The 25,508-nt window shown below is 46.3% G+C and overlaps 1 protein-coding gene across 6 annotated transcripts in view; it reads right to left on the reverse strand.

Moving 5' to 3' along the window:
- The window catches only part of CRACD (capping protein inhibiting regulator of actin dynamics), a 983,102-nt gene that overhangs the window by 100,716 nt on the left and 856,878 nt on the right, over positions 1 to 25,508 (reverse strand). For 5 of the 6 annotated variants that reach the window (XM_069631614.1, XM_069631616.1, XM_069631613.1 and 2 more), the window contains 2 exons: positions 8,439 to 8,600; positions 289 to 357 (listed from right to left, as the gene is read on the reverse strand). In XM_069631614.1, the coding sequence (XP_069487715.1) occupies positions 289 to 357; positions 8,439 to 8,600 (231 nt within the window). The remainder of the gene's footprint in view (positions 1 to 288; positions 358 to 8,438; positions 8,601 to 25,508) is intronic. The other variant, XM_069631612.1, reaches the window with a different exon arrangement.

The following is a 25,508-nucleotide window of genomic DNA, read 5'->3' on the forward strand; positions in this document are numbered from 1 at the left end:
GTAGTAGTTTTGACCAGTGTTACTGAATAAATATTCATTAAAATGCACAATTGGCATCACATTTGATCAAAAACCTTCTCTTGGATACTACTCAAACAGTCTGTCACAAATGGAATGAATTGCCATTTGCCATGTGAATTGCCATTTGCAGTTGTGGGCCACTTTTTCATTAGTGCCAGAGACAATTTTATGTCCCAGCGCGACCCTGATCCAGGTCGCATCTCATGTACTGATATTAAAAAATGTCAACTAAAGAGTATAGGCATTTTTTTTTCTTTTTTATTTTACCTTTGCTTCCTCTTCGGGCCCTCGCCCTGGCAGACTAACAGGGTTTACGGCATCTGGGGAATTGCTGAGCTGGAAAACAAATCAACGAGTGTCATTACTGCGCATGCGCATGGGGCAGACAGGCTCACGGCAAATAGTCACATGCAACGTTCTCACAGTTTCAGGTAATTTAAACAATTTTCTAAGCCATGTGCCTCTCTGATGATTTAATGGGCTTTGTGGAAGGCGTTACCAGTTCTACCTTGTCAGTGTGTAACATGATACATCTGCAATCCTAGACTAGACCAATATTTAAAACACGGGTTGCTTTGTATAGCCCCACCCACTCCAGTCATCTTCCCCAGCCAGGAGCAACTGACTTTCCTTTTTATATAGCTAGAAATCCAGGATGTTTTTGCCTTTTGAAAAATGGACAGAGTGCTACACATTCCTCCCTTTGAAGGTCCCGAGGAGACACTACAGTTATTATTGATGCTAACTAATGGGTGGGGGAAGGGATAGTGTCTGAGATAACTAAGCAGAAGCGGGATAGCAATCTAGAGGGGTATAAGGCGCCACTCATCTATAGCTTTGGTTCAGAATAAAAGTCCAGGCAGCACTGCCCCTCTGGCAATGTGCCTTAAACCAGATCTCGGGTGGTTACTGTGGGATTTCTTAAGGGACACCCTGTACAAACCATCACCCATCTCTCATACAGTGGCGTAACACAAAATGTGGGGGTCCCCCTGCGAGCCATGCTGAGGGGGGCTCCCCAACTCAGCAACAATTTAAGGGTCGCACCACAATCTGGGCCCGCCTAGATTAACACGCTTGCGTAATACTGATGAATGTGCTGTTGAAGGGGTATGCCACACATTGCACTAGGAAAAAGATATAAATATGGGTTTTAATGCAATATAGAGCACACTTTCTGAGAAAAATTGGCTAAAAAGACAGTGTTTGCAATGGTTTTGTAGGGTAACACCAATCCAATACATGCAAGTCACCAGCAGTGCACAGGAACATTAATGCTTTGCTATTAAAAATGCCATGTCACAATGAAAACATGTCCAACTGGCTACACAATGTAGCCAGTGTAATATTATTACAGTAAAGCATGCCAGGCCACATTTAGACATACCTAGACTGGTTGCACCAAAAAGCCAATCGAAACAATAACACACATCAGGAAGATAACACACATTCAAGCCTACGTCTCTGTGGCCTCTAACAACACGGCCAAACTCGTTAAAATCTGTAAGTAACTGGTCAATCCTGTTGCGGTCTTTACCACTCCTGTTTCCTCCCAGGCCCTCTGTATGGCTCTGTTCTCTCACTTCTCCGCTAACACTCAGGATATCCAGTCCCCCATCTCCTCTTCCTCTCCCTCTTCCTCTCTTGACCCCCCATTGGCCAGCTCTACTTCTCTTCCTCCTTTCTCCTCTTTCTCTCTGATAATACCTGCTGAGGTTTCTAGACAAGTCCGATCTTTGAATGTGTTGTCCAAACAGTTGCTCCCCTGCTCCTCTACAACCATCAAGGACCACATTGACACCCTCGCTCCAGCCTTGGCTGATTTCTGTAATCACTCTTTCACCACTGGAATGTTCCCCTCTCCCCTTAAGCACTCCCTTGTGCACCCACTCCTCAAGAAGCAGTCTGCCTTTCCTGCCTGCCTGGAAAACCATTGCCCAATATCCATCACCCCTTTCCTGGGCAAACTGTTGGAAAAAAAACTGGCCATCTTCCAGCGTACTCTCCACACTGAATATGTTGGTTGTCTCCATCACCATCAGTCTGGCTTCAGAGCTGCCAGAGGCATGGAAACTGTTCTCTTGAACACCTGTGAAGATCTGTTCTCTAACCTTGATTACAGCATTCCTTCTGTCCTCATCCTCCTTGATATTTCCTCTGCTTTCGACACGGTCAACCACACATCCTGATTAATTGACTCCATGAGAACCTGGGCATCACGGATCAGGCCCTTGAGTGGCTGACCTCCTTCCTCTTGGACTGTCCCTCCCAGGTGCACCTTGGTCCCTTTCTCTCTGCCACATCTCTCTATACCTGTAGTGTTCCCCAGGGCTCCATCCTCTCACCCTGGTTTTTCAACCTCTTCTTGGCCCATTTGGCCCACCTGATCTCTACATTCTCCTCTTATGCAGATGACACTCAGCTTTCCTTCAGGCTCCCCTCAGACTCCTCTTTCTCTCATTCCTGACTGTCTACCCGCGATTCAGGATTGGTGGGCATCCACCGATCTCTCCCTTAATGCCAGTAAGATGGAGATCCTTCTCATTGGGAAACGTGCCCCTGCTTTCCCTCTCGCACTCTCTCCGCCCACCTTGGGCCCCCTTCTTTAAGGCAAACGTTTTTTGCATCACATGAAGGCTCCTGTGAGGCAAAAAACTTGGTTGTCATCTTTGACCCCACTCTCTCTTTCTCTCCTCACATCTCGGACATCACCAAGAAGTCCTACTACCAGCTGCTCCTCCTCAAAGGGACTCTTCCCTTTCTCACTTTCCCCCAGAAGCTCACTGTCTCCAGAGTCCTGGTTCTCTCTAGGCTGGACTACTGCAACAGCCTCGTTATCAACCTGCCTTCCTCTATTCTCTGCCCTCTGCAACTAATCCAGAACAGGACTGCGAGACTTATCCTTGGCCTCAAGCCCAGGGATCATATCTCCCCAGTCCTCAAATCTCTCCACTGGCTCCCAGTTGCTGCAAGGATCAATTTCAAGACCCTTTGCATTGTCCACAAAGCTTTCTGGGCTTGGGCCCACACTACATCTATCGCTCTCTTCAAAAATACCTTCCTTCTCAAGCCCTTCGCTCAGTTACCTCCAACTCTCTAAGGGTTATACACTTCCCCAGGCAGAGAGTGGGGGGTTGGGAGGGGTAGATCTCTCACCTATGCAGGTGCCTCCCTCTGGAAAGGCCTCCCTGCCCCTCTCAAACTTGAGCCGGACCAACCAGATCTATCTGTCTGCTGTACCGAATGGTTGCTGGGCTACCCTCAGAGTCTCACTATGTCCAGACTCTTTCTTGATCAGTCACCGCTGCACTGCCTATGGTCCTACCACGCACTTAGGGGCTGTAACTGTAACCCTACAGTCCCTTATTCTCCTTGCACTACTCAGAGCTGCACTGACCTGGCTGCACTTACTCGGAGAATTGCTGCCCTGTTTTCCCCTCCGCTCTCCCTTGCACCTCCCCCCTCCCTTTCCCCTTGCACTTCTCTTTCTCACACCTGCATGATCTGAATGACACAAGACCTAGTAAGATCTTTTGTCTTATCCTCCCTCTATCTTCTCTCCCGTGTCTTGTCGCGCCTAAAAACACTTGTGTACAGGTGCGTTATAAATGATTTATATCATATCATTTTATCACAGATTCCCAGAAAAATATACAATGCCCCAGTAAGAAACAACTCGTCTGGCAGCACCGAAATGCCAGTCTAGCCAGGTAATTACACTTAGCAGGACTGCTTTATCAGAAATGCCCAGTTATAAAAAAAAGTCATCAAACTGAGGAATGAATAGACTGGCTGCACCAAAATGCCTCTATAGCCACTAATACCACATATCATGCCTGCTAGACTGGACTTGGACAACCATTATGATTTGTCACACAATCCTGCCCAGCCCACAAACATTCCCTCTCCCTACCCCAACCTCCAAAATCAGCTCTTTGGCCCAGAATTATCTCCACGTCTTTCTTCATTGTCCCAGAGCTTACATATGAGTCTCCTTCGCTCATAGGTAAGTACTGGGATGAGGAAGAGTGGGACAAGGATTAATGAAGATTACAGGTAGCTAAATCAGGCATTACCTCCATGTACCTCTACCTCATCCCAGTACTTGTGTATGAGGCAGAGTGCCTCATACACAAGTGGTGGGACGAGGAAGAATAGGGCTTTGGGTAATGAAGATTAGCGATAAGTAATCAAGGCATTACACACAAGTAGTGGTGCAACACCATTGAGTTGACTGGGATTCAGCACTCCTCCCCCCCGAAATGTTGGCCTATGTTTACTCGACCTGGCTAACCTTCAGAGCAGTTGCCGGACAGAACAGGACAAAGATGTTAAATGGCACCTGGGTTTTGCTGTTAACAAGAACCCAGCAATTACTAACATAAAGCATTTCACTGTTAGTACCTGCATTCAAATGCCATTTTTTTTAGCCAATTGAAATCGTGATGTGGGTTTAGTATTTCATTGCCAGGGGAGTGATTGGAAGGGTAGAGAGGGAACAGGAGACCACTCAATTCTCGCAGCAGTCCATAAGTGGGAGTGAGTTAACTGCATGTAACATTGAAGCTGCACTAGAATAGTCTCATTAAAATGCGTGAAGAAATGGGATTCCCCACACAAATTAGTTTGCCCCTCTCCCACCGCCCGTGAAGTTAGCGCCTCTCCCAACATTTGAAGGGTTAGCCCCCCGAAATGTAGGTTTTGTTGCACCCCTGAACACAAGCACACCCACCATTCACCATATACACACATGCACACCCAGCCATCCATACATTTAAGTGTGCACTCTTTCACCATACAGGCACACCCAGGCACCCACCCATCCATTTAAGTGTGCACCCTTTCACCATACACTTACACAGGCAGCCACCTATACATTTTAGTGTGCACCCTTTCACCATGCAGGCACACTCAGGCAGCCACCCGTACATTTAAGTGTACACCCTTTCACCATACAGGCGCACATATCCAGGAACCCACCCATACATTTAAGTGTGCAACCTTTCAGCATACACTCACACACGCATCCGTCATGGGGTTAAGGGGAGCCCTATTACTTCAAAAAGAAATTGTTTCTTTTTGAAGTCGCGTTGACTTCATAAAGAAATGATTTCCTTTAAGGACTGAACCATAACGGAAATAATTTCTTTATGAATGCAGAGTGACTTCAAAAAGATACTGGTGGTCATTATAACCCTGGCAGTAGCCGTGCCGGTAAATAACGGAGTTATGAATTTTCCGGTGCCCGGGAATAGGCAATTACCGGTAAATTACAACCCCGGCAGACCCGGTAATGGCCCATTCCCAGGCGCCGGAAAATATTACTCCCCATTCCCATTTGAGTCCCATTGGACTCAATGGGAATGGGGAGGCCAAATGCACTGGCACCATTCATGAATGGTGCCGGTGCATCCATTGAGTTCTGCACGCTGGTGCTGTTCCGCCCGCCGGGTCAGACCTGGCGGGCTGAAAGGCATCCGCTCACAGAACTCGTAGTTTGCCTGTTTGGAAACAACTGTACCAGCAAGCTTAGCGGTACTGTTGTTTCCAGACCGGCAAACTCATAATGAGGCCCACTGTTTCTTTTTGAAGTCATACGGTTTCCCCACCCATGACATGGAGGCCTCCATCCTAGAGTCTTCCATTGCATGGGGTGGGGAGATCCATCAGACTTCAAAAAGAAAGTTTCTTTTTGTAATCACTCTGCCTTCATAAAGACATTATTTCTGCTACAGAAATGTCTTTATGAATGCAAAGTGAAATCAAAAAGAATTGTTTTTTGAAAAAGAAAATGTGGTAATTTTTTTTCTCCAAGTGGGGCCCCTCCCAGGACATGTGCTGACTGGGGTTTTCTCCGTGGAAATTTTATGGAGAAAACTCATCAAATTTTTTGTTTTTTGCAGGGGGGGTTGGGGTGTTTCACCCAACCCCTCCATCCATTTAAATGTTTTTGTATTCCCGAACACCCACACCCCATATATATATTCGTAGCCCCTCCCCAAAAATGCAATACGTTTTTTTAAATATAATTTCCACAGTGGAAATCCCAGCAAGGGTTCATCCCGCAATGAAAGGAGGTCGTACCATTCATACTTTGTTACTCCTCCTTGAAACATAGCACCTAAGTCAGGGGTCTGTAACCTGCGGCTCTCTAGATGGTTTGGACTATGACTCCCATGATCCCTCACCATATTGGCTATGATGGCTAGGCCTGGTGGGATGTGTAGTTCAACACGTCAGGAGAGCCAAAGTTTGTAGACGCCTGAGTACTTTGATGACCACAAACGCCCCTCTGCCCCAGTCTCAGCACTGGCTCCCTATCATCAGCCTCATGTTGTTCTCTTTTACAAATCCTTCCCTTCATCTCAGTGACCTTTCCACTGCTACCCCATCACTTGGGTGCCCCCTTGAAAAGACATGAGAGAGGCTATTGCCACCCAGCTTCCACCCCACAACTCCTCCACTCCTCCAACAACCTTGTCCCAGACCACAAATAGGGAATTATTTTACATTGATGAAGTACTGAAAAGGCCACGCTATATGTGATGTTAAATTAAAGGATATTTATATTGCTTACTATCACCACTAGGTATCTGAAAAAGCAAGAGGGTAGGGTAAGTTAGTAGGACTGAGCAGGAAAAGCGCAAGAGAGCTGTGACGTGCTGTTGGCAGCTTCAGTTCGGTTTACACCGGTCGCTGAGTGTGGGTGTGATTTTTCAGTCGGTAGTTGTCATGTGCTCTTGTGCGAGGCTGTGGGTGGTTTGTTTTGTTGTTGTGGTGTAGTGAAGTGCGTGCGGTTTGGTGTGCAATATAGGTATGGTTGTGTTATGTTCGGAATCTTAGAGGTGTGAGCCGAGGGATGATGAAACACTCCTTCTACTGAATGCGGGGGCCACCTGCTTACTGGTCCTTACCAGACCTCAAGGTGCAAATCCACTCCATGTTTTCAGGATATCCACACAAAATGCCTTTGCATAAAGCACATCTAAATGGCGTCTATTTACATAGTCAGTGATCAACCTGAAAATCTGTTGGACTTGGAGACCTCCAACTAGATGTATCTGCTGCTTCTAACACCATTTGCCCATGTGACATGTCTTTCCATACATCTCATCATATTAGAGCGAGGTGTAACGTCCTGGATTACTTTTTACCCTTTTTTTTGTTGCAAATCCTAATCTTTTCTTAAAGAATCATCTAGGTTCATCTCCCTTCACTTAGGAGCTCATTCTCGAGTTACAATGTAAGTACATGGTGGGGACCTTTTATGTTTGCACTTTTATGTAAACAGGACCGCACCGTGTAATTTTCTTCACTTGCACAGCACAGTACAAACGGGGACTGTAAAAAAGGTGGCGTAGACGCTGGTTCACCACCCTTTGGCACTCAGCCATGCAAACTGAGTGAACGCCGCCTGCCACATACTCATGGCAGGAAGTGTTCACAATGGATTCCTATGGAGTCAGCCTGCCTTTTACTGTTGTAAAAGCAGGCGGCCTCCATAGGTGTCCACAGCACTTGCGACAGCATGAAAAGACATGCTGCTGCAAATGCGTGGGGGGGTTGAATGGCAGAGAGGAAGAGGGTGGCAGAATTGTAACTTACACCCCGCCCCTCTTGTCCACCATACAAAAGATTGGCAATGAGCCACGCCATTTTATCTCTCCAGGTGCAGTGTATTTCCTGTCTAATTTTTTGACCTTGTTGCTACTTTACAGCTCTCCATGACCTCTGGGTGAAATGTGTGCTACGCAGTTGTGATATATATATATAATCAAATGCAAATTCTATGTAGAAACCTTTGAAGAAGTACATAATCCAGGATGGACAAAGCCAGGCTATTGCTAGAATAGGGCAGTCATTGGCATCAGTTTCAGAGAAGAAGACATTTGACACTGGCAACTTCCTTGTCCTTTTAATAATTGCACAGTGCAAAAGGCATGTTCAAAGGGATCATGGGCTTTAAAGGGGATCTCAGTGGCAAACAATATGTTGTTCATTTGAAATTGTGCACTTCCAATAACGTAACTGTTCCCATAGAGAGAAAACAAACATATTTTGCTGACCAGGAAGCACACTTCCTTGAGTCGCCATATTAGAGGCAGTAAGGTAATACCTCATACCGTCACCTGTGCATCAATTCTGCTAGGTTGGTCATTCATGATGACAGTGTCTGTCTGGAAGGAAATGGACTCTCCTGTCCGTTTTCTGGTGCTGCCAGGAAAACACATTTGTTCCTGTGCCACTGGATCCATTCATGATGGCATTGTCTGTCTGGAAGGAAATGGATTCTCCTGTCCTTCTTATGGTGCTGTCAGGAAAACACATTTGCTACTGTGCCACTGGATTTGTACCTGTCTGCACTAAGCAAATTGTAGAAAATCTTAGCGCACAATGCAACTTCAACATGTACTTACTTTGTTATCATTGTCTGACAATGCTGCGTCCAGGTGGCTCAAAACCTCCATCTGGTCTGTAGGTGATCCCCCATCCATTTTATCTTCTTCTGTATCGTGCATTCTCCTTCCAGCAACAGTTGTTGGGGGTTGGCCGAACTTGATATTTTTGACCAACTGTTGCTGCAAAAGAAATGACCGATTTTCAAGTCAGATGCAGAATTTGAAAAGCAGAGGCGTTTATAAACATAAGTAAACTGGAAGACTATGAATGTGTTTTAAGGAAAGACGCCCATCCTCCAGAAAGAACATTTCGTTCCCTTGTCTCCCTGTTACCAAACCCCACATTGGACAGAGGTCAACCATGCCTGCTTTTGAAATGCATCCACATGTATACACTTGGAAATGTAGCATTTACTGATTCACTTTCAAATGACCATGCATGAAGGTGAAATTACTAAATGGTGCCGCTGGTCAGAGGCCCTATACGTTTGATTTTTGCTGATTGTTTTACAGATCCCTGTTTTCCGAATGAGATCTAATGCAAAACCTCATTCAGGATGGCAATTTTTGATTTGTCCCCCAGAAACATTTGACCTCTCAGGGTTAGGGTGACCAAAAGGCACCCTGTCTTCTATGCAAGCATGCTCCATGGTTATCCCTGTGTGCACATTTGGTTGTTGGCAGATGTACCTAAACTGGGAACTGTGGGATTCAGCTTGCTGTCTACTGAGGAGGCCCCAGAGGCTCTTCTAGGCTAAATTCGGTATTGAGTTCACTAGTGCCACTTTGTTCTGCTTTGTGTGAAAGGGAATGCATGGAGCCATATAGGGTCATGGCACCTGCCTGCATCTGAAAGGTGAGTGGAGCCAATGCCAAATCTGGCTGGATGCTTAACGGTGTCTGCCCTTCCTGAGTGGAATTCACATCTTCCGTCTTTTCCTAAGGCATAACTGGGATGGCTGAATGTGGTGACAACCATTGATTGGGTGGCTGCCGAATGTTTGAACCTGTGCACCCTCCTGGTTGAAAGATGAGTAGTCAGCTCCAGTATTCCTATTTTACCGGGACTCCGCCTCATTGCTTGGAGTAACTCTTGGATGAGTCCCGATGCACAAAATGAATGCCAAACCAAAGAAGACTGTGCCAGTGACTGCAGATACTGGTGTTCTCAAGAGAACCAAGGATTGGTGCTCCATTCCCTTAAAATGGTTGGCACTGCTGGGTTGAAAGCTCCATTGATCCTCAGTTCTCGGAAGAAGCCCTGCCGTTCATCCCTAAACAGACCTTCTCCAGTAGGGTTACTGATGTCCTGCTTGCATGCAGAACTTTGTTGTCTCCACCAGAAACTGGCGCTGCCACTGATGAACTTGGATTTTTTCAAACGTACAAATTTAAGCATCTAGTGTTTGCCTGCCATGAGTACTGGCCTACATGATTGGGCCCTATTCTTAACATTTGACCTATGTTTAAAATTGCGTCGTATCACAACATCAGGACCATATCTCGCTCAGCCAATCAGAGCCCTGGTCATCTCGCTCCTTCGTTCATATGATAGACTGACCTTCACTTGATCAGATTCTAATTCGAAGGCATTCCCAGGTTATTGTTCACCAGATTTGGCATCTTGGGTTTCGCTGTACTTTGGGTATTCGTGGTGACCCTAACTGGTAGGGTCATGACCTCAGAACACTAAGAGTCTTGGCCATTAGCGTTTGCTTACCTTAACCTTGTTTCCAAATGCTTACCTTCACGGAAAATACATCTTTTAGTGGACAGTGTCATATTGAAAGCTATGTGTGTCTTATCTTAATCACACCATTGTCATCCTAATATTTGAGATTGACTGCACAGGCACGAACGCATCGTATGCCACTAGGCGAGGCAGGGAAAGCTTGTGGAAACCCTGTTGCTTAGCTGTGGGTCAGTCGCCCTCATTCCCCGAAAACTGGGAAGAGAACAATTGTCCTAAAACCATATGACAAATAAATGTTCCTTGGCATGAAAGGTAGTGCTTTTCATGGGGGAGAACGGGCACAATTACTCATCCCGATAAGTAACGCGGACATCATTGCGGATTTGCATTACTGTGCTGTATGCGCTCTGTAAATGGCATGAATAACATGTGAACGACTCAAGGTAGCAGTACTTCTCAGTCATGGCACCAGCAAGAATGTGGCTCTTGATGGTACTGCCTCGTGTTGCAAACATTCGCACTAAAAGTATGCTTACGCTCTTGAGGGCAGATGTTGGAAATAATTGCGCTTGTGACTGTTGGAAGGTTTTCACAAAGGGAATGCGCAAGGTATGGGGTGTAACTAGGAAGCTGCATGATTCCAGCTCCATGTGCACGTCTACATTATTGTGTGCTGACCAGTGGCTTTTGCCTTCTTGTTTGTTACTGTGGGTTATTTATATTTTTCAAAGGTGGTGGATATCCAGAGGGCATCTTGGTGCTGCGGATGTCAGTAGTGTATTGGTATTCAGTTTTGAGGATAAGCGGCTTGTTATGTATTTCCCGTAATAGAGGGGGTAGCATTTCTGTTGGGTGTAGTCTGGAAGTGAGTTCCGAAGTTCATGGGCTTGGACAGAGTCCGACTACCGGCTCTAGCTTACTAGTAGACCGGGCCCCAAGACCTTACTGCTAGAGGTGATGCAAAGCAGTTTGCAAGATGGCTTGGTTAATTGATGAATTATTTATTAAGGGCCTTTCAAGGCTTATCAGGTATTTGACTACAGCAATTAATTTTAAGTCTTTAGTATTTTTCACAGTGTAAAGATTGTGTTGGCTTCAGGGTCATGCAGGATTTTATCTGAAGAGGGTGTGAGAGGCATGATCACATGAGGGTAAATGCTATTTCTTCATCTGATCAACTAAAAACCAGGCTGAATGGGAGTGATACTGTAGCAAAGGTGACCGACTGTGATTGAGAAGGAACCACTGAAATTGTTGATCCATGAAAAAGGCACAGTGGGGTGATCAGTGGAAATTGGGAGTTTGTTTAGGTGATAGAGTCCAAAATGTTTCTGGCTGTTTGAAGACCCTCTCAGCATATCTCACTTCTGGGAGATTTTGTGGATCCTACTAATACATACCCGGGATCTTCAACAAGAGTGCTAGTACCTCCTGAACAACAATACCCAGAAACCTGCAAGGAAGTATGGATGGCTTCCAATCAGGCTGGTATACAACAAACTGTGAGTGACACAGTGGAGACTCACATAGACATTTTCCTTTTTGGACACGTTTTCAGATGCAAGATGAGGCAACAAAGAGATATCCAGAAGAACCCCGTTGTCAGAAAGGAGAAGCCATAGGACCCCAGGCACTGGTGGGGCCTTTGTGGCCGGAATCATCATTTCATTAAGAAAGAAACCAAGGAGAGATTTCTTTGGATTTTTCTTTATAGCGGAGATTAATGAAGACCCCGTGGAGACCACCATGAACCAGATCAAGGGGAACAGGGAGACATATTTCTGAGTCTGGCTAAAAACCTACTGAGGAAACCACAAAGAATAATGCCAAAAGGAACTATAATTCATTCCAATTACTTCATATTCAGGACTCAAGACAGTAATGAAAAAATGTGATGGGCCAGTGTGAACTGTTAATTCATTATAAACTCTGTGGTTTTTAATGTAATTTATACATTTAAAATTTCCAAAAAGCAAATTATAAATCCTTCTGAATTTCTTATAAGCAATTCATATTTGATACATATACAAAAAACATGTTCCTGTTGTAGTGTGCAAAAATTGCATAGCATACATGTGCAAATACACATGTGGCAAGGTAGTCGCTGTTGAATGCATGCACCATATCGACAACCTTTGTATCAATATATGACAACTGTGAACTAAAGGTGTATTCAATTCTTTATCACAACTGTGACTAATTTCCGTACGATTTCCTTTCATCGCTGGATTTTTCAAATCCTGCCACTTCAACGTGCACTAATGTTCATTGAATTTTTTAGGGTGAGGTCGGAAAGGGCAGATAAGGGTTTGGGGGGTTAGGGAATAGGTAAAATAGGTGGGGGAAAGGGAGGGTTGGATCGGGACCCCCCCCGAAGAAAAAAAAAACAATTAGATGAACATGTCCACGTTGAAATGCCAGGCTCTGAAAATTCCAGTGATTAAATAACATGGAACCCTAATTTCAAGTGTAGGTCAATTAAAGGTATTCCAGAGAAGAATAAAGGTAACCAAACCCTTCTACTTTCAATTAGGGAATTTCCTTAGCTCTTAGTTTCGACGGAATTACCATCTAGTTCCACCAGAGCTAATGGCGGTCTTCCTCAGGCCATGAGGAAACACCTGCTACCCTGGCCAGGTCCTTGGTTGTGAAATCACAAATAATAGTTCTAAGTTTCAATAATTACCAATTTCATCTTCTGTTTTCTCATATGCCCCTTTGGCATTTAGTGTCACAAGCGGGATTACTGATCTAGACTTATGTGGTCAATACAACAAGCCTTCATAGAGGTGTCCTCATTTCAACCCAGCCTTCCTGCGTTAACCTCTGTGATAGTGATCCTTGCACGCCATCAGCAGGCACCCACCATCACTGACCAGTCAAGAGCATCTACCGCTGATGAAGAAGTCTGGCAGACAAAGAAGTATGATTCTCTATCTACAAAATTAGGGTCTATGTAATGAATGTTGTCACCATCGGGAAGAAGCAATCAACACAGTCAAATACTATAATACCCACCCTGAAAGTCACAGCTTTATTCTGTTCCCTAGACAGTAGAAGACTGGAAAAGAGCAAACAGGAACAGCAGATAAAAGGACCTTCCTAAGCAAACTCTCAGCCACCCCAACCCCAAATTGACTTTCTGAAGACTCTTGGATGAACCCACTGCTAGTGACGTTGGCTTGGCCAGTGTTGTCGAGGGACTTGCCACCCTCAAACCCATCCCAAGCAGTGTAGTGATAGGACAACTCTGAAAATACAGAATCTCTATCCTTCACTACTCAGTACCTTATTCCAAGGGTGTCAGGATAACTCCAGGCTTCCTTCCAAGTGATCAACAATGATGGGAGAATCTGCCATGACACCATTCTGGATGCCATCCTAGAGTGCCTCAGATAACATCATGAGTTTCAATGACAACAGCTTGGATATAAAATTATGCTCTGGGGCCCTGTGGCAGACAATGTATAGGATCTGAGCCAAAATTGAAAAGTGGTTGGGGATGGAGACTCTTGCCAAAGTAAAGGCATACCTCGTGTTAGAGTAGTTCCACATTTCTCTGCCTCCTCACCTCCAGAGATGAGGGAGGCAACTAAACCAACCTGGTGTAGTGCTGGCTGTGTAGACAGATACCTGCCTTCAGAAGGTTCAGCAATGGAGATGGCCTGGCCAAGAAGACGTGCACAGGAAGCCATTCTCAGGAGTTTGGTGCCACAAATTCATACCAAATTCCCAAAAGATTTGGAATGAAAGTGTTGGAATACAATACTAAACCTTGATTAATCCCATCCGCTATCACGCAGAGCAACCCCTATCTGAATCATAAATCTTACAAATTCGGTGATGGAGAAAGGACCAAAGCCACCCTTCACAATCAAACTGCTTGCGGTCTTAATTGTGTACTCTTATCTGTTACCATACTACAACCAGGAAAGGCTTATTTTTCGAGATTACCCTGCCACCAGAATGATTAAAGCAGCCAATTATAATTTGGATCAGAGGTTAAAATGTTACATGTGGAGGGGGTGACTTTGGGTCGCAGCAGCTTCTAGGCATAGACATGTGACTGTTGAACCAGCTGGGTCATGTAAGTAGACTGGTTGCAGAAAGGAACCTGTGTGTACTACAATTTTGGCATGGAGCATTTGGCTTATTATCATACCTTCCTTTCAGAAACTGAATTACTTGCATCATTTTATTTATTATTAAAAATCAACAAAAGCTAGGGTCCTTACACCCGCACCAGATGGCATTCTGTCGCACATAGCCTTTCTATCTGAACCTATTCCGGCAATACTTCCTGGTACATTTGCATTACACAGCTTTAGAAAGTTTGCAAATCCATTAGTTATAAAACTGAGGAGAATATTGTAATTGGGTACAACTTTTTTCCGATGTAAAGGCAGAATTGCTTTGGTAGATAAGACACTGGGAGTTGTGGAATGGCAGAGCCATTTTGAGGTTATCCAAAGATATTATTATTGAGACAGATACAAGTATGTTAGGCAGAGTGGCAAGATGTGACCAACTTTCTGCTGGACGGTGTGCTTCGGAAAGGTCTAAGGGTTACATAACTTTGCTTCCTAGATATCCATACAACTGTGGACAGTTATTTCATCCATCTATGTAGAACCCGAAATTAGTGTTTTCCACGTTTCAGGTCTGGCTAACCAACATCATATTGTCACTAAATATCCTTGTTGACTCAGTGGTTGTATACATTTGCTTTGTAGCCTTTCATACAGATGGGGAGGCATGCGCTTTAGATCTTACAGTTTTTACCCTATCAGAGGTTTCCTGCTGACCTAAACTGGCCTCTAAAAGTATTAGTTTACCTAAATTTCCACATTTCTTGCGCACATGTGCATTGTGCAGTATTTAAAACAATATCAGTTGATGGCAGAGGTAAATTATTCATTTTTTTTCAAACCCATTCAAACCGGTTTTCCCCCATATTAGCCGGGTGGATGAAATGGGTCACTACAGAAACGACGGTTGACATATCACTATTTAGAGGCAATTCCTCTGGGCTGCAACGCATCAAAAGCTTTTTGGTCTGGGGCAGAGGTGTACACAGGGTAAGGCCTGAGCGGGCAAGACCCACCCAAAATCTGTAAACGCCCACTCAGCAGTGCAGTGTGGCCATTTACAGATGTTAATGTCACTGTAGTGGGCCCAACTACGTTAGCTTCAGGCCCCACTTGTTAGACAATGTTGGACACACCTCTGGTCTGAGGCAAATTTGAAGGATATGCGCAAGTTATCTAACTAGTCTCATGCTTCTGTTGTGTATACATCTCATTGTAAACCTGTTATGCATTGTATGATATGATAGGTTATTTTAAACCACCACTTAACACCCAGAGGTCTTTAAGCATGGACACGGGGATCGCACCAGTGTTGCTCCTTGCCGTCTTGCTTCCAAGGCAAGCATGTTGCCACTGAGCTATCTTGCCGAGACAATATCATATCATGCATGCTTCATGTGTGGTTATTTCACGGCTTTGTGGCTTTGTAAAGTGCATAATAGGCACCTCTGTGCCATGCAATAGAATACCAAATATGTTCCCACCCTCCCCTTACCCGTTACTCATACTGTGTTCTTTTTTGTTGTTGAAAATATGGAGTATCAGGATCAATCCTTAAATTGATGGAATCTGTCTGAGAAGTTTTGTATTTCAAGTCCCTTCATGTTTTTGGATCAAGTGTCCAATCTTACTCTGGGGATTCCGCCACAGTTGGGAAAGATGACTTGCTACTAGCTTTTGAAGATGAAATAGAGGCGTTATGGACACAGCTGGAGGAGAATCATGAAGGGGGAAGGTCAACATAGGGCATTATGGGAGAAGTCGTTTGCAATTTTGTTGTGCTGCTATAAATATAGAAAAGAACTACGCAATTTTCACTTCTGTGCCATTAACAGGATCTCTCCTGTCCGTTTTAATCTTCCTAGGACTAATCAATATTTGAGTGGAATGACGACACCCACTCTGCTGATGGGAGATGCCCTGGTGAGCCCATTGTTCCTAATTCCTTAAAAGGGGGCGGGGGCCTGTATAATACTAGAAGTAGACAGGGTTGTGAGTGCACACCTCACTTTAAAACAACGATCTGCACAAGTTAACAATTCTAAATATGATTGTAGGTGCGGGGGAGGAAATGTGTGACTGACACAAGATCACAACATAGACAAGCAATAGATTGGACTCTTTTTTCATTGCAAGCTGGTCAGAAATGCTGCAGCGGCAGCAACAATGTAACCTCGGAAGCTGGTGGCAAACTGCTTGATTGCAGGGAAACATTGAGTGGTATCTCACAGACGAGCTCTGTGTTCTAAGAGAAGGAGCTATTGTGGGTCTTTGGAAGAGTGCATCCCCTGATTTTGGTTGCTGAGCCGGCTCTTGCTGCAGTAGGCTGGCAGGCTCACGGGGGCTAGCCGAATTGAACTGATCGCACGCATACAGGCTTTGGTTGCAAACATATCATGAGTTGAATTGTGACATTTAATGTAAACCACGTTTACTGAAGATAACTTTGCAACTGTTGATAAATGTGCATACTCTTGGAAAATAGCAGCTTTTTTGGAATGTTCTCGTACATTAATTCGATGAGTGACTGCACACTTGTGTGCAAAGTAATTTCTTCATGAGTGGAAGAGCCTGCCTTGTTTCCCCAAACATACAGAACAGCAGGGTTGGGGCTCCTGTGTATGTGTGATTTTATAAGGGGGAAGGTGCAGTAAGACCCATAAGCTGTTTAGTACTTGGCAAGAGTGCTATAAATTGATCATATAACCCCATAACCCCTGACTTGAGTCCTGTTCACCATCTGATGTCCCACGGTTGTCATTGAAGTGCTGCACCTGCTTCACTGGCTTGAGGGAAACTTCCTGGCAAGTTTCTGGTTTTCAGTGGCAGTTGCCCTCCATTGCAGAAACATGTCCGCAAAGGCTCAGAACCCCTGGACACGCCCAGACTCTGACGTAGGTAGGACTGCCTCTTCCACCTTTAGAGAAGACGGATCCTAGCTTGACCACAGAAAAGCATCAACCAATGACATCATAATTCTCTAACCTCTTTTTTCTCTCCCCATGACTGATCCATTTCGATCTATTCAGCGGTTGGAAGTGATCACCAAGCAGATATGGAATTCAACTAATTTTGTACTATTATATATCCCAATTGTGCTCCCTCCCTCAATAACCCTCCATGCCTTGCAATCCACTCTCCCGCTTTAGTACTATTCTCACCTTCATGAGCCCACCATCCCTGCGTGGATACCCCACCTGCAGTGATACCACTGTATCCAACTCCAGTATGACCATCACTCTCTGCCTCTTCCCACTCTATCCTCTTGCTCCCTGCAGTCTACTCGGCCATCTATCACCTGCCAGGTGATGGTTCCTATCCGAGTTGTCTCTGCTACTACATGCCCACCTAATGTACTGTCTCATACCTGATTAGGCCCAGCCACACCAATTCCTATCTTGCTCCCATCACATTCATATGTAATGCTTATCCCGATCACGCTTCTGCAGGGATCTTCTGTCTTACCTTAATGCATTGCGACTCCTGGCAGCCTATGATACACCTGAATTGTACCTACATATAACCTCTAACTTGCCACTTGGCAGCCTGAGCTGTACTTAACTATACCTATTTGCAACCTTGGATTTGTCATTTGGCAGCATGTGCTGCATTTGAATCTTACTTATAAGCAACCATGGATTTGACATTTAGCAGCCTGTGCTGCACTTTAACTATTCCTCTATGTAACCATGGACCCGACATCTAGCAGCTTATGCTGCTCTTGAACTGTACCTATATGCAGCACTTGATTTGACACTTGGCAGCCTGCGCTGCACTTGAATTGCACCTACCTGTAACTACTGAATATGAATAATACCTTTCTTTCTGCACTTTGGCAGTAGCCCTTGCACCATGTGGTGTAGCTCTGCCATATCCGTAAACTGAAGCACTAAGAGTAACATGTATGTAACAGCGCCCTGATGCCTGAGGGTTTGGGGTGCTATATAATGCCAAAATAAAATAAATATAATAAAGCACCACCTGAGCATTCACTCATTGTAAAAGGACATGCCACTTGACTGTTTTTTTTATCAACCTCTGTTTATTCGTTTTTACAAGTAAACATACATTGATACATGTAAACCAAGAGAAAAACAAACTGTTCATAAGTACAAAACTAATCGGGATGTAATAAAGTCATGTAGGACAGTGATTCCCCCTTAGTGTGACTCCGACAGTAGTTCGCGATTGCCGTGAAGTTCATTGGCCTATTCTCCCAAGATTGGGCCAGGGTTCGGGGGGGGGGGGGTCACAGGAGCTGCTCCAGGATTTCTTCAAAGCGATGACCTCTGGAAGGGTTGGCCATAGTTTGTCTTTTGTAGGCTGCACATTCCAGGCGACAAAGTTTGGCAGGTGACTGTGACCATTCAGTGAGTTGCTTTCCAGTGGGTGAGCAGCAGTTTCCTAGCCGCGAACATGATGAGGGAGATTAGTTTGTCTGTCTGCGAGTCTTGGTGCCAATCTGTGCCATCGCCCCCCAGTACCATCGTTAGTGGGGAGAAGGGAACATCTGCTCCAGCTATTGTGTTAAGTATCCGGCTCACCCGTTGCCAGTATGAAGTGATCTTTGGGCATGACCATAGCAAGTGGCCCAGGGTCCCTATGCCCTCACAGTTCCTCCAGCATTTGTTGGTAGGGTGGATTCCCATCTTGTGCATTTTGTCGTGAGTGTAGTAAATGCGTTGTAGTATTTTGAATTGGATTTCTCTATTTCTGAGGTTGAGAGAGATCATAGGGATTGCTGCAAAGCTTCTTTGTATGTCGGCTGATCACGGGTGTGTTTAAGTCCTCCGTCCAGGCTGCTGCTAGGGCGTTTAGTCTGTGGAGGTTGTTAGGAGTGGCCAGCCGATAGAAGGTGCGGATGCACGGGAAGACCTCTGGATTTTGATCCATTGCTATTTCACATGGAAGGGGGGGGTTGAAGTCTGGACTCCTGGGTTGTGTGTTGGAGAATCGTTTTCTGGATCGAGTGGTAGAGGAGACAATCCCCTGCTCCCAGGCCCAATATTGCCTGAGCCTCCGGGAAGCTCGCCAGGGTTCCATCCTCGCATATGTCCATTATGCGGATTGTGGCCCATGGGCCTGCCCGTCGATGCTGTTGCGACTGTGTCGATGCTCCTGTTAGAACCTATTGTATACTGGCCCAGGCTGGTGAGTATCTAGTTTGCGCCCCCTGTGCCGCTCTGTTTCTGTGCCATTGTTGGAGGGTCGGTCTTATAATGGAGTGCAATTTAATATGGGCAGGAAGTTTGTGCAGCGGGGTCGCCATGATTTCGATGGGGTGCATCAGGGCCATGATGGAGGTTTCTATGTTGTGCCAGCTTGTGTCTTCGTTCCGATTGAGCCATTGTTTCACCCATATTAACTGGGCCGCTTGGCAGTATGCCCTCAAGGAGGGGACCGCCAGACCCCCCACTGGTTTATGTGCTTATAAGATGGTGAGACAGACCCGGGCTTTCCTGCACCCCCAGATAAATTTGCTGATGGCCTTGTTGAGGTCTTTGACCATGCGTGTGGTCGGGCAGTGGGTATCATTGTTGCAATATATATGAGTTTGGGGAAGGAGTTCATTTTCAGGGCGTGTATTATTCCTGTTTGTGAGAGCGTTAGCGTATCCCATCGTTCTAGGTCTTTGCAGATGTTGTCCAGCGCCTGGGGGTAGTTGAGGTCTCTGGGTTCTGATATGGAGGTGCTTATTTGTATCCCCAGGTATTTCAGGGAGTGTGGTTGGAGTGTGAAGGGGCGCAACCCTGCCAGGGTCCCATGGAATGTCACTTCGGAGGGGCATAACTTCTGTCTTGCTCCAGTTCACCCTATACCCTACCATCGGGCCGATCTCCGTAAGTAGGGATTGGACATGGGGCAATGATTCCGGGCAATTGCTGATGTAGAGTAGGAGGTCGTCCGCATATAAGGAGACTTTGTGCTCTTCCAGACCTTGGTGAATTCCTGCCCATGTCGTATCCGTGCGCATTTTTATTTGATGACGTAAATAGCCCAATGCATAATACCCTAGAGTTGCCAACCATGAATATGCCATATGCTTTGTAAATTTCCATTGAAATGATTATCATAATTTGCATTATAACACGGTTAACAGTTCTTGTCAATGTGGAAGATGTGTTAATATGAGTCATAGTATGTCTTTATTTTTATTTTAGGCTCCATGTTTCTGAAAACAGCTCTTAACTTCATCACCGTGAAAATACACTTTCTCATGTAGAAGGCCACCTACATACATTATGAGCCAAGACTACATTTACAGATTACTAAAATAACTTCATTTGATTTTTGGGATTTCTAGCATGTAGCTCTGCAAATGAAATAAGAGTCAAACAACATGCAGGTCAAATAACAATATAACAGCGGAGAAACGAGTGATAAATGAACAAAAAAGAAAAGCTTGTCAAGTAATTCTTTCAAGTTTAATTTCAACACCCAATACGTTCTCTGTGAAGGAGGATGGCCCTTAGACGGTCGCCTTCCCTCATGAAATGCTGATACAACATCTGCATGGTGAGGTTGGAAAAGTTGACGACTATCCTTACATGCGAAACTATGAACTTTTTCTAGAAGCCAGGAAATGTGCTACCTAAAAAATCTTTTGGGACCATAGGGTTTAATCTAGCCCGCCACTGTCCCACATCTATGAAATGTAACGTCTATCAGGCAGATATCCTAATGGGAGAAATACATGGGTCGAGGTGAGCAAGATTGAATTCAATGGTCATAGAACGTGATCTGAAAACAAGACAGACTCCTCCTTCCCCCACACTTCGATTCCCTCCTCCTCCACACCACTACTCCCTCCTCCACACCACTACTCTCACCTCCACACCACTGCTCCCTCCTCCACACCACTACTCTCACCTCCACACCACTGCTCCCTCCTCCACACTACTCAGTCACCCTCCTTACGTTCAGTAACCATTTGCTTCACATTTCACGCCTTACACTCATCTAGTCTACTCATTTGCCACACAAACCCACACTCCCACAGTGCAATACCACTTCCACTCCTTAGCCAGTTCCTCACCTTATTCACAAATTGCATTTACAGTCCACCGCTCCTTCCTCGCTCATGCTGATCTCTTGGTCATCCTCCACTTTCACTGCTGATGTCACTCAAACAACCCACACTTTCTGCTTCCTTTGTGTCCCTTGTTATCCCCCAACACTCTATGGATTGGTATTTTTCCCTTAGCCAATCTGATCTTGTCTTGCCATCCCAGGCTGTGTGTGTTCGCTGGAAAGGCATAATTAGTAGGTCCACTTTCCTCGTCCTTCTTTGCCATAGAGCGGCCATGGTGTTTCCTGATGGTAATTGTCTGGGTTACGGTTATGGAACCTAATAGTGGGTATATCCATGATAGTTAGTCCAGGGGATAGTGTATATTTCTCCCTGTATAATCTCTGGCAGTCTAGTGGGCTGTGGATTGGTTGTGCTGGGTGCCGGCACCTTGATGTTTTCTTCTCGGTTGCACCTGCGAGCAGCTGTCAACAGTGTCTTTCTCCACTAGCAGTGTCTTGCTGCAGCCGCATCTGTGATTCGGCAGTGTTATCTTCCTCTGCAGGGTTTTCTCTTCACTGGTGGTCAGGTTCTCCTTTCTCTCTTGCAGTGCTTGGGCTGCTGGTTCTGATTTTCTCAATTTGGTTTTGCTGTTTTCCTCTTGGACACAACTTGTGGCTAGTGAAAAAAGATGAGAGATACTGGCAAGTTTCTGATTGAGGCAAGGATGGAGAAGAAAGTATACTGCACAAGAACATTCTTGCACCAAGGGCAGGGGATGGGGAATTGGGATCCTCTCCACTGTCTCTGTCAACCTCATAGGTAGAACATGCTATGTAGTTCACCCTGGTAGGCCTACCACCCCTGGCAGAGAGGGGTTGCCACCCCCTCTTGACAAGACCAGATTAGTGGCCTTGTCACACTTCAAATAATGATTGCGACTAAACCCAAATAAACATGGGGGCGTGGCTTAACAGCCCTGGAGTAGGCAGCTCTTCCCGTGAGCTCCTGAACATCCGACTGAGATCCTGACGCACGAAACTAGAAACGAAAGCTGAGATCACCGGAAAAAATGCATGCAGCTGTCGGAATACAAGGAGCGCCAAATAAGCGTATAATGGACTGAAATGGCCGAATAAGTCCTTGGATAGGGCCTCCGGAGCGCACAGACGCGATCTGGTCTGGACAACAGCAAGATGGCGGAGGCAGGAGAACAAAGGGAACCTCCAGAGCACCCGATGGTCGGACTGCAGCGCACCATATAGCGTGAGGGACTTGTCTTGGGCCGGAGAATGGAAGCGACGAAAGGCGCGTGCACGGCCTGTCACAGTGATTGTATCACTCTGATACTTCATAGCGAGTTTGTTGCTTGAAACCGACACTGCGGATCACAGACGGCAGAGGAGGCTGGTAACGGTAGCCTGGCGCAGAGAAGCCCGGGGACACCCTCGCCCGTCAGGCACTATGATGACGGCCCGGGCGCATGAAGAATGAGGTACTGTGCAGGCCCCCGGTGCCGAAAATTGGAGCTGCCGTGTACAGACGGTGTCACACGGAGAGTCCATTTAAGCAGCCAGTATGCGGCTGCATGAGAATAATGGGAGTCTGGCGGACCCGACGCGCACGTCGGGGGAGGGGATCAGACCAAAGGTGCGCTCTGTGTTGTGTACACATATGAACACAGAGTTCTGTGTTGTGTGCACGTGAATGCAGAAGCAATGGTGGCTGTGCATCGGCAGCACTGAAGAGGAGCTGACCGCTGGCATACACAGTCAGCAGTAAACAAACAAAAAGGATCCTTGCCACAGTGATAAGATTTGTAGGAAATAATGTTGCAGTCCGCGGGGTGTGGTCGAGAGGCCGTGGAGCAGGATGTGTCTCCTCCACGGCTCCTGCCGAACCGGTACTGATCCTGTGGAAAAGTGGAATGCAACATTGTGCTACAGTCGCCCAAACAGCAAGCATGAACTAATGAATATGTCGGGCATATGGAGGCACGGACTGCATGGGAACGCTCTGTATGCAAAGGCTTTTACTGCGAGTGGCAAGTTTGTATCCAATGCGAGGATGAGCTACAAAATGGCCGGCAAGAACTAAAGGAAGCCCTCTGAGTGAGAGAGACCTGGAGGTCGCGTTGTTTTTGTTTTGTGATCGGGCGCACCCGACCTGCACACAGCCGCTGGTGGACTGTTACGGAGATCCGAGCCGAAGAAAGGAAGCGGGCGGGCTTCCCGACATCAATGTAGTAAAAGAGCATACTTCGGTGCGCTGGGGGCACGTCTGTCGAGACTGGGCTGAGGCCCAACTCCAGGCTAGTAACAAACAATTCGAGTGGGGCAAGTGGATGTGAGTGGCACTAAGACTGGCCTGCAGTTTTGTTTTCAAATAACAATTTGAGGCTTCTGCAAGGGGAAGGACGAGGAGGAAGAGGAGGCCAAGGCCAACTGGGGGGGTCAACCCAGCGGGCTTGCCGGCCTGCACAACGCACAGACTGAGCTGGGGTGGCGCGCAATGCCCACGAAAGGAGGAGGCTGGTTGAGCTTTTGAGGTATCGATGCCCCCATGCTAGGGTAAAGCTTTGGGTACTGGGACTCGGTGCGCGCCCTCCCCTGCTTGTGGAGCATAAAAGGTGGGCAGGCCCACAATATAAGGCTGCTGCGTCATGTCTAATAAGCCTATAAGACAAAAAGTGAAGCAACCTACGCTGGACGAATTCGCCAGGACACCGCCGGGCCCGGAAAGTGCCAGGAGCAAAGCCAAGCTCGAAACAGTCGTGTCTGAACTGAAAACCGCATTGGACCTTAAGGTCGGTGAAGTGCAGGAGGAGGTGAATCTACTCCGACAGGATGTAATATCCTTGTCGGAGCGCACGGAGAGCCTGGAGAAGGAGGGGAGTTCGAACACAGTGGACTGCGCCTCGCACAAGTCGGGACTGCATGCCCTGGTGCAAAGAGTAGGCAACTTGGAGAGTAGGGCGGAGGAAGCGGAAGGACGTGGCCGAAGGAACAACATCCGCATTGTGGGTATACCGGAGGAAACAGAGGGCCATAACCCCACAGAGTTTGTCAAAAACATGTTGCTACAGGAGATAACCGGAGGAGTTCTGTCTCAAGGATTTGCTGTGGAACGAGCACATAGGGCTCTGATGAGGAAGCCGCCTCCTGGCAACCCGCCTAGGCCAGTTATCGCCAAGATCCTTAATTATCGAGACCGGGAGAAGATTCTGGAACACTTTCGCAAAGGTGGAACAATCAAGCGAGGGGGGGCGAACATAACAGCCTACCCGGACTATACCCTGATGGTACAGCGGAGCCGGATGAACTTTGGGGCTGTTAAGAAGAGACTGAGGGAAGCGGGCCGGAAATACATGCTACTTTACCTGGCGAAATTGAAGGTGTTTCATAAAAACAGAATTTTATTCTTTGACACTCCGGAGGATGCCATGGGATGGCTTGATACGCAGGGCTGCCCCCAGGAGCCCGACATCCAGATGGAAGAAGGAGGCGGACGAGATAAGTAAAGAGTAATGGGAGCACAGGCAGATGGTTCAGTTTAAGACTATGGGACTTGATTATAGTCATCGATATGGCCTGTTATTAGATGGGATCAGAATGGAATAGATATTGTATTGTGTGCACTATGACTGTGGCTTTATTAAGGAGCCTTGTAGGGCTAGCCCTCACACCCCCATTTAGTATTAATAGTTAAGTGGCCATTAGGGCGACTTTACCCTACTGAGCTCTGAGCGTACCAGACAGGGCTAGATGTGGGGGTGCCTGAGATCCAGGGATGGAGCTGGGCAACAGTTGGGGAGGGAGTTGTTGGGGAAGGCATGGGCGGGGGGAGGGGAGGGAGGCGGGGAGTTTGCTGTGTATATAGTTTTGGGGGGTTTGAGTTTAAACACAAGCCTACAGAGAATAGCCCTAGAATTGTATCTGTATTGCGCAGGCGGATGGGATTGGCTGAGAGGGAGGGAGGTGGGTATTGACGAGCCATGGGGGATCTTAGAATAGTGACATGGAATGTCAGGAGACTCAATAGTTATTTAAAAAGGAATAAGGTCATGCTGTATTTGAAAAGACAAAAGATAGATATTGCATTGCTACAAGAGACGCATTTGACACGGGACAAACTGGAGCTGGTGTGGAGAAAATAGAAAGGTACTGTAGTGGGGTCTTCGTACTCGGCTTATGCTAGGGGTGTGTTGGTCTGGGTGGCGCCGCACGTCCCGTTCCACCTGATACAGGAAACGGTGGGAACTGAGGGGCGTTCGGTCATAGTGAGAGGGTTGGTTGAGA

Source organism: Ambystoma mexicanum, chromosome 6q, assembly GCF_040938575.1.
Source record: "Ambystoma mexicanum isolate Mex_15411 chromosome 6q, UKY_AmexF1_1, whole genome shotgun sequence".
NCBI classification, from domain to species: domain Eukaryota; kingdom Metazoa; phylum Chordata; class Amphibia; order Caudata; family Ambystomatidae; genus Ambystoma; species Ambystoma mexicanum.